Genomic DNA, 16,148 nt, shown 5'->3' with positions numbered 1-16,148 from the left:
TACTGTTGTCATTCCCACTTCCTATTCAGTACAAACACAAACACACAAACACACAACGCAATGGATTACCATGGTCAATGTGAACGAGCCTCTCCCCCAAAAACATGAAAGTGTGAAGGGAGGAGCCTTCCATTTATTATGGAGAAAACAAGAAAAGGCACGAGTTCCTACACCCTTCTTCCAGCCCTAATTACACAGTCCAGTAATTGATGAGCTCTACTTTCAATTAAGGCTTTCCCCACGAATCCTGATTATTGAACCCTCTTTTCTCGTCTGCCTTCTTCCTTTCTTTTCCATGAGACAGGTGAGTTCTCGTGAGGAGGACAAAAACTTGTCAACTTTCTCCCTCTTTGTATGTTAGTTTGAAAGGAACCACAAAAGATATGTCCGCTGAAACTAACTGCCCTTAAAATGCCTTCACATTTGAATACTATTGCAAGAACTAGCTGAATTTTGGTCTTTTTTTTAACGGAAATCCTAAATTATGAAGTACTCTGTACAGTGCATGTGATGTAAAGCAAGACAGAGTGAAATTCTTTCAATTTTCATTCCAAGACATCACAGTATGCATAATGGTCTTATGTACTCAATTATCAACCCTTCTGAATTGCTTCCATGCAGTGTCTGTAATTGACCAGTACTCAACTTTATCTTTAATGAGCCTTTCCTCCATTTCAAGCATAACCTTTCACAGCCTCCAATTCCACCATTTCTCCCCTTGCTCTTCAAATGAGAGCGCAAGATGACAGTTCCCCGCTTTGCCGGCCGAGCATATATACACACGACACGGAAAGATAATCAAGCCAATGCCTCGCTTAACTAGCCATGCAGAGAAAGTAATCAGCACACTTTACGATCCACCCATCATTTCTTTTTTGCACAAATAGGAAATAAGTTGGATAGAGGGTGAGAGAAATATAGAAAAACATAAAGACAGTGAAAGAAGAGAGAAGATTTTAAGAGAGATAAAGAGATAGATAAGTATATTGATAAAGAGAGAGAAATAGAGACAGGGAAATTGAGATAGAGAGAGAGAGAGAGAGAGAGCACGAGAGAGGGGGTAAAGATGAGAGAGGGAGAGAGAGAGAGAGAGAGAGAGAGAGAAGGGGTACCAAAATATGAACAGCTCCTAATTGCATATGAGTAGGTATATATATATATATATATATATATAATAAGCAAATATTTCCCATGTACATTAAATGTAGCACCTATTTGCTTAGCAAGTATATTGACGGGTGCTACCACCATCATATCTCAGTCACTCTACCAAACCGACTCAAGACCAAATCCAAACCACTTTTTCCACTGGGAGCAATGTATTTGATGCTTACTCTGTTGTAGGTCTTGCTGGTGAGACCGAGGTCCAACATTAATAAGTTTCTAAATTAACATAGCAACTTAAATTTAGTTTCCTTTCTAAAATTGTTTCTAGACAGTTTCTGTTTCAATGCAACTGCATGACCTTTACTAACTTACATTCTTAAACCTTTCCTGATGTTGGTAAATATCTCATCCCAGAAGATAGCTAGTGGTAGACAACTTTGGTCTAGAAAACATCTTTGTATTCCTTGCTTAAAAAGTAAAGGGTGAATACACAACAAGAGCGCAACTATTTAAAAAAAAAATTAAGAGCAATACCCAATTGTATGTAGCATAGAAATCATGTTCGGCTTATATAATACATCTATGTGATGTGGGTGCATTTCACACAGGGCTGGTTTGCCTTAGGTTGGTTTTTCAAATGTAGTTGCTATCGTGTAACATACAACATTGTGAATGTTTGTCACATGGAAGGTACTGATAGCAACGTGTAACATACAACATTGTGAATGTTTGTCACATGGAAGGTACTGATAGCAACGTGTAACATACAACATTGTGAATGTTTGTCACATGGAAGGTACTGATAGCATCGTGTAACATACAACATTGTGAATGTTTGTCACATGGAAGGTACTGATAGCAACGTGTAACATACAACATTGTGAATGTTTGTCACATGGAAGGTACTGATAGCAACGTGTAACATACAACATTGTGAATGTTTGTCACATGGAAGGTCCTGATAGCAACGTGTAACATACAACATTGTGAATGTTTGTCACATGGAAGGTACTGATAGCAACGTGTAACATACAACATTGTGAATGTTTGTCACATGGAAGGTACTGATAGCATCGTGTAACATACAACATTGTGAATGTTTGTCACATGGAAGGTACTGATAGCAACGTGTAACATACAACATTGTGAATGTTTGTCACATGGAAGGTACTGATAGCAACGTGTAACATACAACATTGTGAATGTTTGTCACATGGAAGGTACTGATAGCATCGTGTAACATACAACATTGTGAATGTTTGTCACATGGAAGGTACTGATAGCAACGTGTAACATATAACATTGTGAATGTTTGTCACATGGAAGGTACTGATAGCATCGTGTAACATACAACATTGTGAATGTTTGTCACATGGAAGGTACTGATAGCATCGTGTAACATACAACATTGTGAATGTTTGTCACATGGAAGGTACTGATAGCAATGTATTAAGAATTGTTCCATAGACTACTGAATTATCTTATTCCCATATAGGCTGAATGCAAGAACAACAACGGTTGCCATAGGCAGGGGCTCAACACCAACATGTACCAGGGGAGTGTTTCACAAAGACTAAGATCGACTTTAAGTAGGACTTAACTATATATGGCAGTCCATTCATGCCACTGGTTGCTCTCACTATTATGATCTTTAGATAATATTTTTTCCTCTGAAAATAAATTATCAACAAATGTAAATTCTGTAGATTTGTGACCATGATTTGTACGTCCCTTGAGAGACCAGTGCCAGTAAATGATGAGAGCAAACAGTGGCATGAAAGTCCTACCATAGTTAAGTCCAACTTAAAGTAGATCTTATAGTCTTTGTGAAACACACCCCAGGTTGCCACTAATCTAAGTCCAGACCCCAACACATTGGCATTGTTATACATAGGGCACATACATGCAGACTGTCAAAAGGGCAATCCAGACCCCTGTCCAAAAAGTTAGTGTGTAGCACTGTCACAGGCAAAGGGTCTTTTACTCTTGAACCTGGATTAATTTAAGCAAAAACTACATGATTTTTTTGGTACTATAGTCTAGTAGCTCTGAAGGGTTACTCTAGAACCACAACTGAGTTATGAATTTTAAACATAGCATTGTTATGAAGCTATACATTTTCAAAAGTATTACCATAGAATAGACATTTTATTCAATTACTGTCATCTAATCTTTCATCCAACCATGTAGCTTCTTCCCTCTCTCTATCTCTCTTTCCCATGCACTCTTTCTACCCCTCTATCTGCCTCCTTTTCTCATTATAATTCACCTCCAAGAGATCCTCTAGCTATTTTCTCTCTTCTGAAATTGTTCTTAGACAGTATGTCTGAAGTACAATGTAATTCCTTCCTCACTGCAATCGTTCCTTATATTTTCCATAGATTATCAATTCATCTTTCATATGTTTATTCTTCTAAACCAATACTTATCAATTCATACAATGTTATCATCACGCCTCTAACTTGATGTATCATTCTTTTCTGCCGGCATGAACCCAATCTTCCAGTTCAGATTGTATATGTAAACATTATGTAATTTACTTTGTACTAATTCTACAATTTTGCTAGTTGGTCATAAATGAATTTTTCAATAAACCATTACCACTGCATTACTTATACAACACATCTCCATCACATATACCATGCTCTTGAGCTTGGTGATCGATCCACTACCATTGAAGTGAACATAACTTCATTACTACCAATGTGTGAAGCGTAAGGCCCACTTCACTGGTAATTCATTATGGCAATGATGGTGCTTTTCTGCCAGAATGAACTGCTAAGTGATATCAATTGAATTAATCCGTTGTTAGGTTAAGGCTAACTAGAGACAAGCATCTCAATTCAAGCTTAAGACCCTTGCATAAGTTCTGAAATTTCATTAAAGTTTAGTCTTGAAGTGACGATGATATCTGTATGATGGAAAATAAATTGATAAAGATGCACATTTAACACGATCTCAAATACTTTGAAAAATCCACTCCAGGGTAGTTTCAATACCCTATTGTGTTTGTGTATTTCTTAATGCTATTGAAAGAACCTTAAGTTGATTGAGTTGATTATTGAGAAGTAATTGTGATTGTGTGTTTACTGGAATGCATGATGACTTACACTGCATGTCAGTATTTGGTAACATATATTATGTCTAATATGTACTAGATAGTAATATATAGGATGGTTATTACATGACTATCTAAGCCACAAAACAAATGAAATGATAAGTATTATTGAAGGTTATAACACTCAAGATTGGATAATCAATCAACAAAAACTGTTATCAGATCATGATTACTTTCTTTTTGTTTCTTTTATTTCTTTTTACTTCTGTTGTGGATTTAATCAATTTCTAGGAAAAGCTAAACACAAACAAAAAAGTATAGATACAAATTAAATAATATATAGACACCTTTATGGCATCTTTTGAAGGAATCCTACCGAGTACCAAGTACCACCGACTATTGCCAAGGATAGCCAAAAGAAAATTGATTTCTTAAAGGTAATTACTATAGGGTAGCTTTGTCTTCACTAGTCAGTGGTTTACAATCATATACAAACATACAGAAATACAGATAATCTGTATTTTCAATTTATGATGATGATAATAGTGAAGTAATGAAATCATCTTTAAAGTACAAGACAAGCAAGGGAAAGCAGCAGTGCCTCACATAAAGAAAGGGGGAAATAGAAGAAATGATATGAAAGCAACAAAAGTAATCATATCAATTATGGTTAATTAATTTTGGGGTCAAAGAGGCAGAAAAGTGATAGAAAGAGCATAAAATGAGTGGAAAATCATGTTCAATGTTAAACTGATAGTAAGGCATAACCAAAACATTGTACTCTCAAATTAATGTAGAGAATTTACAAATGAAATAATTTGAGATTTCTTCATCCCTATAATTGTCATGTTTCATGAACCCATTTCCTCTTCCCTTTCTGCATGATTTATGGTCACATCTTTGTGATTATTATGAAGCAGGAGGTAATGTAAGGAGCCACCTAAAACTTCCACTTAGATACACCAAACTGTAAACAGTCATGTTTTAATGCCGTATAGATTTAGAAATACTCAGCTATCAAGATTTATGGAACAGACATGTAAAAGTCTGACAGGATAGTCCAGGCATTATCTACATACAGATATGAAACCTGATTGAAATGGCTGGCCAAATTAAGTCTATGGCAGTGTTGATAACATTTACTGAAAAACAGGAAACTTTCACAAAGTCATTTGTGAGTCAATCATTTCATGGCATGAAACTGTTGGGAATGTGAAACACTCATCAAATTTGCAGATATTTCATGCACAAAAGGTTGATGGTTTTACAGTGTTGCTATGCTTGATCCTTACAATCACCTTTATATTGTATGTTAATAATAATAATAATATTGGCATTTATATAGCGCTCTTACAGACATACATGTGTATCACAGCGCTTTACAACATTACATTACTTAATTGACATTGATAGCAAACAATAAAATTACGTACACAAAATATATAAATTCAACTATTAAAGAGAAAGGTTTTCAAGGAACGTTGAAAGATAGCGAGTTAGGAGTCGTACGAGCATTAACTCTGTTTAAAGTATATGAGTAAATACCAATCTCGCTCCAAACAGTCTAATATCAAATTAATGGGGGGATACTGTTGGCAACACTAAACTATTTCAATGGCCCTAGAGTGGATTTCTGAAAGGAAACAATACTGAAACTTTTAGCAGAAAATGCAATGACAAATGCAAAGACTGTGATAATGTCAAGTGTCTATCATAAGTGGTCATTAAAAGGAAAGAATCACTTTAACCATTGCTCTTAATGTTCTCCTTACGATCTGCGTTGTATCAACACCATTTCTTAGTACCAGAGATACCAAACTGTAGATAATGGATTGAAAGCATTAATGTGGCTGTATAACCCTTTTGGTGCAATGCGCATCACAACCATCAAAGATCTTCTGGTATAAGTTCTACTCTATGTTCTGAATAAAAATGCCTAGTTCATCATTAAGGAAACAAATGGGGTTGCATACATTTTGAAGTTTGCTCCTTTGGGACACATTTCATATCTGATTCAGTCATATTTGTGATAGAGTATTTGAGTTAAAGTCCTAACTTAAAGCAGATACTATGACATCAACTACTACCAACGTGTAATTAACGTCTAGCGTTTGAAGGTGAGATGCAAGACATTGTTCATTTCAACTACTAACTGAGACTGACAAGTTCACTCCTTTCATATCCCTGAAGGTCCTTCTACCAGGCATGTGATGAAAACCATCACATGGTGAGAGACAGGATATCATCTGTCAAGAGTCAAAAGGGCATTAAGACATATTTTGTTCCTAGAGTTAAAACCCTACTGGATCTCAGTAGATGATATTTCGGCTCTGGATCAGAAGAGCTAACACATAATATTTTGTACAGAAATCTTTATACCCTTACCAAGTTTTGTAACAAATATTTAAGTAAAAATTGATTTGGCCTAAGTTTACGTTCTTTAGAATAGGACATATTAAACCTTACATCTAAAAGTAGTCAACAAAGGCCCTAATTCAACCAATCCACCTATCATTTTTTAGTTAAGAAAAACAAGCCGCCCCCCCCCCCCCCAAAAAAAAAAAATGAAAAAAAAGAAAAAGGGAATCGCATTTACAAGGGGAATGAATAATTTAGTTGCTAACTGTATAGCATTTTGCACATAATTAATGTCATTCATGCTCTATGCAGACTACATTTTCTGTTCAAAGCACGAAGGGAGTAAACTCAAAGGATTCTATATAATACCCTTTTAGCTCTCGACCGATGCTATGTCAGTAATGTTGTTCTTATGTCTCTGATGACACATTGAGTGATAGCTGTAGGAAACGAGGAGCTAAGAAAACAAATTGGAATTCATGTTTTCATTTCAAGTTCTTGCCTTCTTGACCTTCATGTGTCATTCAGGATGTGATGTGCATCAAGTCATGAGCTCAGATCAAGATGATGTGGCTTGAAGAGGCGGGCTAAAGCACACAAACACTTCTTATCTCGTTCTTAAATCCATAAACCATATGCAACTTGTGTAAATCACTGCACGCGCCATACAGCTTTTAAAATCTCTGCTTATCTCACGCAAAGATATAAAGCATGGCGTCGTTGCTGTGAATCATGCATGGTATCTATGATTACACTTTAATATCATTTACTTAACCGAATGACCACGGAGGATAAACAAAGATAAGTCAGAAAGCATTCAGCTTCAATCACTTTTCCATGTAAAAGATGTTGTACACATGTCATGTCAAAACTTCTTTGAAATAGAAGGAAAATGTTTTCGTAAATTATATTTCCTACAACTTTTGTTACAAGACTTGCAAAATCAGGTTATGGAAACAGGCATCATAGTTAAAGTGTTTGGTAGATAGATCTTAAAGTTTCCTTGCGAGGTGCACACATGTTCTTGTACAAAAACCTATTATAAAGATAAAATTACAAAACTTTTACAGGCGATATACATTCCAGGTACCAATAATGTCTAGGTAGTAAAAACACACACATGTAATTTTGAATGCTTCTACAATTTTAAAACATTTCCCCTGGCATGGGTTACAAAATAAAGCTTGTTTTCTATAATAGGATCTAGATTGTACATCTAAGGTAGATATGAAATGAGCATAGTTGTTTGACTTTGTAAGTAGTATGTTCCACTGAACTTAGGCAGCAATGTAGAGGTGTCGTGGACGAGTGGATATGTCACCAGACTGTGGATCACAAGGTCAGCGGTTCAAGTCCCACCTAATGTGCTTAGATTAGCAAGTGTGCGCTTGTAAAAATGACGCCTGGCTGGAATGCTCCCCAGGGAGTGGATAATGTGCATACATTGTGTGCGGGTAAGCCTGAATCCGATGACCGGGTAATATCTGTAAAGCGCTTTGATAGGGCCTTCCTGAAAAGCGCCATTTAAGAAATAGTTATTATTATCATGGAAAGCGATGCAAACCCCTATTACTCTAAAAATGTCAGCATATTTACCCTTGCATGGCTTTACCAAATCTGACTTGTTTCATCAAAACCATCAAATTGTTTATCTTTGGTAGATGTTAAATAATCAAAGAAGTTTGAATCTTTGGTATTAAAATAAAGAACTATTGATACATCATAGTATTACAATGGAATCCAGATTTTCATCCTCACAATGTTCAGCATAGTTTACCAAGCATGCCTTGCACAATAACTGCTACTTAAATAATGACATTAAATTAATCAATCTTTAATAGATGAGAAGAAAAGAAAAAAGGCTTTGGGTTTTATGTACAATATCATAAAGATAGCATTAATCAGGCTAGTAAAATTGTTGATTTCACACCATCCATTTTTTTATTTCACTCCAGCATAAATTTAATAAAGGGGTGGATGGGAGAGGGTCAAACATGTTCAGACCCCCTTTCTAATTTTGCTTGTCAGGAAAAAATTGTGGGATTACCCCCCTCCCCCTTTTTTGGTTTTGTTAATGCTCCGTGGCTAATATTTCTCTTTTTTTGCTTCCCAGAATATTTGAAAGCTCGTGAAACTCATCCCTTTTACAAAATCTTTGAGACACCCTTATAATACCTAATCTTCAAGTATGTAAAAACATCTCTTAGTGTAAGGATCATCAGCTGTAAATATTACTTGAATATCAAGATTCAGTTTTGAAGCAGTTCATGTTTCAAAGAAGTAAAACCGTTCAAGGGGAACAAAATGTCTCCTGTATAGACAGGTGTTTTTTTTTAAGGGGGGAGGAGGGCTAGATCAGATTTCACTGTTATAATGTAAAAATTGAAAATGATATTAATTTTTGACAGACCTTTCTGATCATTATATGTATATCAAACGAGAAATGTCCAAACTTTCCAAGTTTACCAACGGCACTATAGAGACCTGTGTTTACCAGGACCCTCAATCATTAAATATTGATATTTTGGAAACTCGTTCGATGGTTACCACATCAACTTACAGCAGATACCAAAACAACATCAATTAGAACCACTCTTAGATGCCTGAGTGACTAAAGACCATTTTTCATTTTGGAAAATCAATTACTTAATAAGCTCAGAATGAGCTTGGTTGGAGGATTCAAGATCATTTTCATATCGTAAAATCAATCGCTTCAGCTTGGTAAATTATTTTGTTTTTGAAACCATGCTAAAGACGGTGCTATCAATAAACAAGGAGACTAGGTCAATGGTAGCCATAACAAGGTGTGTTAAGGAGCATAATAATATCAACTAAGTATCAAAATAACAATATGATGACATACAAGAGATGCCATTACAACATCGATTGGAAGCAGCATTGCATGGGTGACTGGTGCAAGATCATTTCATATTGCAAAATCCATTGTTTCAAGTCAGAATTTTCCCTTCAATTTTGAAGCAACATTAAAACACTTATACACAGTCACTCTACGTCCTGGAATTCAGACAACCTACTTCACCAGCAACCAAAATCAATATTGCCCCTCCCGGGCGACAGCTCAAAAGGGTATATTCGTTCTCCAGAGTGACACTTTGCAACCATGCGATACTGTTACTTATCCCACGCCAATCAATCACGTTTGAAGGAGGAAAGCACGCTTTCACAAGCCTGCGAAACACTGCTATTTGTGCAGCGCGGTCGATACGTTTCGTTTTTGTCGACATGGTCAATATTATAACAATGAACCCAGTAAAAATGAATTGATCAGATGAGGGAAGAGGAGGGTAGATACCTTGCTTGGTGGGATGCATGCTACGAGATGGAGAGTATAGTGGGTCAATTCTTGAAGATGGGACAAGAAAGGAGATTAATTTGATGTAGCTCTGAGCTGTAGTACAAATGTCTTCTATTACACAATCATGGAAGACTGAATCATCATCGATCATGAAAGATTTTATTTAATGGATAACTCATGGTTAGTTGATCCTATCTTAAACCCTTTCTTAATAAAACTTTTCTTTTTTAACTAGGCAAATCTTTGTTTTATAGAATTGGTGATGAAGTGGAAACTGCAGTATTTGAACATATCATCCAGACCCTAATTCTCTGTACCCTCCCTCATCCTTGAGGGTCTAATCAATGGGAGAAGGTCAAGAGGAAGGCAAAGAAGGAGATGGAAGATCATATCAAACTAGGGACAAGGAGATACCTTGCTGAATGCACAAACAACAGAGATAGAGGGAGGGAGGGAGAGAGGGAGAAAGAGAGAGAGAGAGAGAGAGAGAGAGAGAGAGAGGGAGAGAGAGAGAGAGAGAGAGAGGAGAAAGAGAGAGAGAGAGAGAGAGAGAGGAGAGAGACAGAGGAGAGCATTGGTGAATGAATCCGTGACCCACAACCCTTAGTTGTGAGGATGGGAGGAAAACAAATGATTTGAAACATACAATGTATAAAGGTGGATATCACATTCATGTAACTTGACACTAACTTTAGATCTCTCCATAGTTTTGATACACCATGACGCTTGAGAACTTCTAAATAGAGTCAGATATGTATTGTATGCTAAAATAAATGAGAAAGTTATGTTGACACTTTGATACCAACTTTAACAGATTAATTAACACCACAGTTTTTAAGGTAAAAAAACATGGGTTTTTTCACAAAATTAATTTGTATAAATAATAATTCCCAAATATCACAATTGAAGAGGTTTTTTGTTTAATGTTAAAGTACATAAGAACATGTGGCACCAAACAAATGATTTATGACCTGTCATTTCTAAAATACCAAAAAGCAGTCAGAATTCCTTCTCTCTTATTGTATGTTTGTGTAGAGATTTGCAGCTTTCCAATAATATGTACCAATTTGCTGGGACCAGAGGGGCTGTAACTTATAAATCTTACATGGAGACAGAATATTTAATATACATGTAAAGTATTACTAGGTAATGCTATAACTAACTCAAGATTTCCATTAAAATTACTATTCAGGTGCAGGTTTACATTGTAAACAATGAACAATTAGTCTATGGATTACAGCATTGTATGTTCTCTTTTAATAAACTAAAATTAAAATCAAGTGAATTAGATTGAATAGAGTTAATATCATTTTAGCTCTCACCAGAGCTATACAGTTGATTAATTTTTTCTAACTTATTAATAAATTAAATCTTACTAAAACCTTACCCCTTATTTTTCTTGTTATCTTTTTTACATAAATCACTATTTTTCCATCTGCTCAGGTTTCGATTGTGCAACCTGTCAGTGACTCTCAGGGGTTAGGCCACCACTAAAAGCAATAAGGTTATTCATGTTGAAAGATATGATTCAATATCCTCTGCCCCTCAGCACATTGAGGGGCATTCTGTCAGTGTAAGCTAGTAAATTTTGCAAAAATGGAAAGACCAGTACATTGACTAAAATACACAATAAATCTTTTCCTGGTGAAGCCACATTTTGTTAAATTTGTTGATAAAAATGTAGATGCACTGAAGTAGTTTTTTTTTTTAACAATGAGTGCTGCAGACAACAAGACTTTCAGAATTCAATTTAAAAGTACCGTGTATGAAGAGCAATTTAATCAGGACAAATGTCGCCAATTTAATAGTAATCATGTTTTTAAATTTGTTACTATACATGCCCTGTACATTTTCTCCAAATGTGCTATCATAACATGCATGTGGATTTCAATCTAGATGAAGTTTTTGCACAAGATAAGTATAAAGAAAATGTTGGCTCTGCTCTGTAACTATGTTGAGACATAAAATCAAATTAATTAGCGGTAGCCAATTCTCTTTATCAAATGGCAAAGATACAAACTGATAAAACAGCAGGTGTGAAGGTTTGAAACAAGATTGTTTTCAAAAGAATGACAGATTGCAGGACAAGATTAAAATGAAACTTTACTTCCTATGTCTACATTCTGTCACCTTGAGTATTTCAATCAACTAAAAGTTTTCAATATAAGGAGCCTAAACATTAGAAAAGATGGTGCGATTCTCTGATTAATTTGTATTCAATTCATTTTGAATATAGATACCATTTTATCATTTCCATATTTTTGGAAAGACAATGTTAAATGAAACTGATGGTACTACCATATTGATATTGTACAGTTCGTAATTTCAACTGATGCCTTACGTTACAAAGAAGATTTAAGGTATCATCCATTAAAAAAGTGGGAATTAGATAACTCCTCTCTTCCAGTGATGTGAACAGATAAAATGTTTCACAGTGCCATGTTTCAATTATAACTGTACAGTATTCCATTCCCCTTTCTATTTTCCACACTGTTCAATAATTACATTTTCACGTTTTATGGTTGTGATGCAATAAATATTCAGTAGACTTTATGATACTCATTTAGAGTTCGGTGTGTTGTAAAAAGAGATTTCTTACAGATAGAATTAAAAAATACTTTCTTCCCTTTAAAAAAAACAGAGCTCATAACTTCCCAAAGATTCTTCCTGTCTCCTTTCAAATATTTTAATCACTTGTACCATCACACTCCCTGTTCAACCAAAATAATGCCTGTACCCTACAGAGGAACATAGCCTTCAGTCAAGGACATTCCAAAGAATCAAACCTGTATATGCTCCAAATTGAGCTGCTAGTCTGGGATGTTGTTTTGCATTACATTGTTCAAGTACATGCCACAAAAGTCAACTGGGCAGTCAGCCTACTATTTGTTCTACTAGTCAGCCAAATACTTCAAGCTTCACTCTACATTTGACGATGCAGTTGCAATTTGTGAGACACGTCTTACGATCTCCAATACAATATTTTTTAACATGTTTAAATCCAAAGAGTCTTTGAAATGGGGCAGCCTGGTGTGAAGACTAGCCATGGTGCTAGATAAGAGGGCAGGGACTGTGCACCTGCGCCAATTCTTACACCTTAGAATCCAGATTGGTGTCAAAGGGAGGGTCACTACCGTACACCACACAGAGTGTTAAGAGCCAAAAGGGTGTATAATCTAGGATGAAGTATAGGATTGAATGACCTTCTTGCTCCAAACACATGACATAACAACTCCAACCAAGCATTGCATGGGGCAGATAATTACAAGCAACCTGCATTTGCTAACCACCAATTAAGATATCCATCTTTCTTTTCAATTTTGTTCTTGATGTCGGTGCTTGCCTATTTCTTATTCATATCAGCAATTTCTCGAACTGAGGAGCAGCTGGAAGGTTATATTGCTAATCTTGATAACCAACATTATGCAGAAAAGCATTTTTGTAGAAAACTGTGTTTCTAATTTACTATTCATACATTCATTTATTTACACCATTTCATTTATTTATTTGACTATTAATTTTATTCATTAATTTATTCATTGACATATTCATTCATTTATTACCTATCTCTTCATTAATTCATTTATTGATATATTTATTAATTTATTATCATTCTCTTCATTCATTTATTCATTTAAATTGTGTAAAATATACTGATGGAAGAATTCAAATTGGAAAAATTGTTAGTACATCTACATAATTAGTCACAAGTCTCTTTAAGAATTATCTACGGGACTTCTGAGATTGGAAAGAGATAACCATAGCATAAGCTGACTTGCACATCACATGTACATTGCATGTGTGACAAACGTTGACAATGGCAATCCAGTCCTTGTTCCATTCGTCAACCAAAGTCAGAAAAGAGTTGAACAAATTTACTTTTATTTCACAAAAATCCTTTCCGAGACTACACAAATTTAACACTTGCTAAAGAAAGATTTGACTTGGCCATACAAGCTGACCTCACTCTCCATTTACATTTCAGACGACAGCCCATCATCATTTGGGAAAATAAATATTGATAATGCAGAAAGACAGCCTTGCCATTTTGTGGCATGATAATCACTCCCATTATTGTAATTATTCTGATTGGGCATTCTCTCTCAGGCTGTCCATCATCTTTATGCGATGCACCATGTCCATTTTACCCCCTGCAAGGGTAGAGAATTGAATCTCAATATATATACATGTAGTGTAATGATGTGTGTTGCAAACTATTGTCCATGTTTCTCCTCCATTTCTATGCATATCTCATACACAGATTATTGATTTCCACTGGCTTTTGCTCTGGATAGTACTATTGTAAATGACACAATGTGAGCTTACATGCATTTCAAAAGTAACAAATTCTTCATTAAGTATAACAGAATCTATACCACAATATGTTCAAGACAACTACTAAATTGCCTGCAGGAAACAAAAAGGGTGTTCATTTTGGTGCATTGGTTAACTTTTCCATAAATACTTTTTGTCATTTGATTATCTATTTTGTTATGTTGTATTAATGTTGTTTATAAATTCAAATTTGTCATGATTGTAAAGCGCATAGAGAAATTTTCAACTTATTATGCGCTTCATAAATATTCTCTATTATTATTATTATTCATAGTTTCTCACAAAAATGCCAGAATTGAACAAAGCTCTGTAGCCTTGCTAACAAACGTAAAACCATCTTTGAAGAAAAAAATCAAAAAAATGAATTTTGAAAAAAATGTGTGACACACACTGCCTACATGTTTGTTTTTTTTGCAGTAGTGGTAGGTTTCAAGGCTTTTAATTATCACATCAAGTTCTAAATTCGCTTAAATGTTAAGGGAGGAAAGAAATAGTGACTCACCTATAATAAGAATTGGTTTCCTTGCGAACCTGAGACGCCCTCTGAGTCCTTGGTATTGCTGCCTGCAGCCTGCTGACCAGAGCCGAACCACGTACTCACAACTGAAGAAAACCACCAGAAATATTTCCTGTACCAGTTGAGCGGGGAACAAAAACGGGATCGGGTCGTGGAAAGAACAGGTAGAGAAATAAGGATACATGTCAAGGTTTAACTCGTCCCTAAACCCCCTTCCCCTATCAGTAAACGGGATCGGGTCGTGAAAAGAACAGGTAGAGAAATAAGGATACATGTCAAGGTTCAACTCGTCCCTAAACCCCCTTCCCCTATCAGTAAACGGGATTGGGTCGTGGAAAGAACAGGTAGAGAAATAAGGATTCATGTCAAGGTTCAACTCGTCCATAAACCCCCTTCCCCTGTCAGTAAACGGGATCGGGTCGTGGAAAGAACAGGTAGAGAAATAAGGATACATGTCAAGGTTCAACTCGTCCCTAAACCCCCTTCCCCTATCAGTAAACGGGATTGGGTCGTGAAAAGAACAGGTAGAGAAATAAGGATACATGTCAAGGTTCAACTCGTCCCTAAACCCCCTTCCCCTGTCAGTAAACGGGATTGGGTCGTGGAAAGAACAGGTAGAGAAATAAGGATACATGTCAAGGTTCAACTCATCCCCCTTCCCCCAAACTTAATCATGCCCTAATGTTCGATCTCACTAACAAGAAACCCTTTTAAAGCACATTACCACACCCCCAAATGTTCAACCTTGTAAGAACATAAAAGATCACTTTTTTAATGCTATAAGTCTATAATGTATTTTCTACACACAAAAAAAGGTGAATTACCGGTATTTAACTTTCCTAAATTACAATGATTCTATCTGATTCAAACATTTTGCAATTTGAACATTTTTTAAAATCTTTCCTTTGTTTCTAATCAACATATTCAATATATGAGGAGCATTCAATAAGTTCATAGCCTAACTATGAAGGAGCCAGTGTTCGATGAAGTAATTATGTCTTATAAATATTTATGGTTTCATTACAGGTGACAATATTGAAGTTCAGCAACACCACCACCTAGGTATTAGAGCAGCTGTTCAAATTGAAGTACCTGGGACTTTTGAAAAATTGATTAATATTGAATCTTACCTATTGTTAATCATATACATATTGATGATTATGTAAATGTATGCGCATGCATATTTGCTATCAGTTACCGAATACCTGCTCCTTCATAGTCGTGCTATCAACTTATTGAACGCCCACATACATGCCTCTTTTGCCCATCTCTCTCTCTCTCTCTCTCTCTCTCTCTCTGTCTATCTGTCTCTCTCTATCTGTCTCTGTTTGTCTGTCTCCCTCCCCCTCTCTCTCATCCTGCAACTCTTAGCATATCACTCAGCCTCTTGTTCTAACACATACATTCACATCACCTTTGACATCACATACCGGCTCCCAACAACCCTTATCTAACTG

The 16,148-nt window shown here is 35.8% G+C and overlaps 1 protein-coding gene across 2 annotated transcripts in view; it reads right to left on the bottom strand.

The window, feature by feature from the left end:
* Nucleotides 1–15,038, bottom strand: part of LOC100889209 (potassium voltage-gated channel subfamily KQT member 1) — a 42,575-nt gene extending 27,537 nt beyond the window's left edge. For both annotated transcript variants that reach the window (XM_030989758.1, XM_030989765.1), the window contains exon 1: nt 14,677–15,038. In XM_030989758.1, the coding sequence (XP_030845618.1) occupies nt 14,677–14,965 (289 nt within the window). In that variant the 5' untranslated portion in view covers nt 14,966–15,038. The remainder of the gene's footprint in view (nt 1–14,676) is intronic.
* Between the last annotated feature and the right edge of the window lie 1,110 nt (nt 15,039–16,148).

The sequence above is a fragment of the Strongylocentrotus purpuratus genome, unplaced genomic scaffold, assembly GCF_000002235.5.
Source record: "Strongylocentrotus purpuratus isolate Spur 01 unplaced genomic scaffold, Spur_5.0 spur5_contig_842, whole genome shotgun sequence".
NCBI lineage: Eukaryota > Metazoa > Echinodermata > Echinoidea > Camarodonta > Strongylocentrotidae > Strongylocentrotus > Strongylocentrotus purpuratus.
This window is presented reverse-complemented; position numbering and strand designations above follow the sequence as displayed.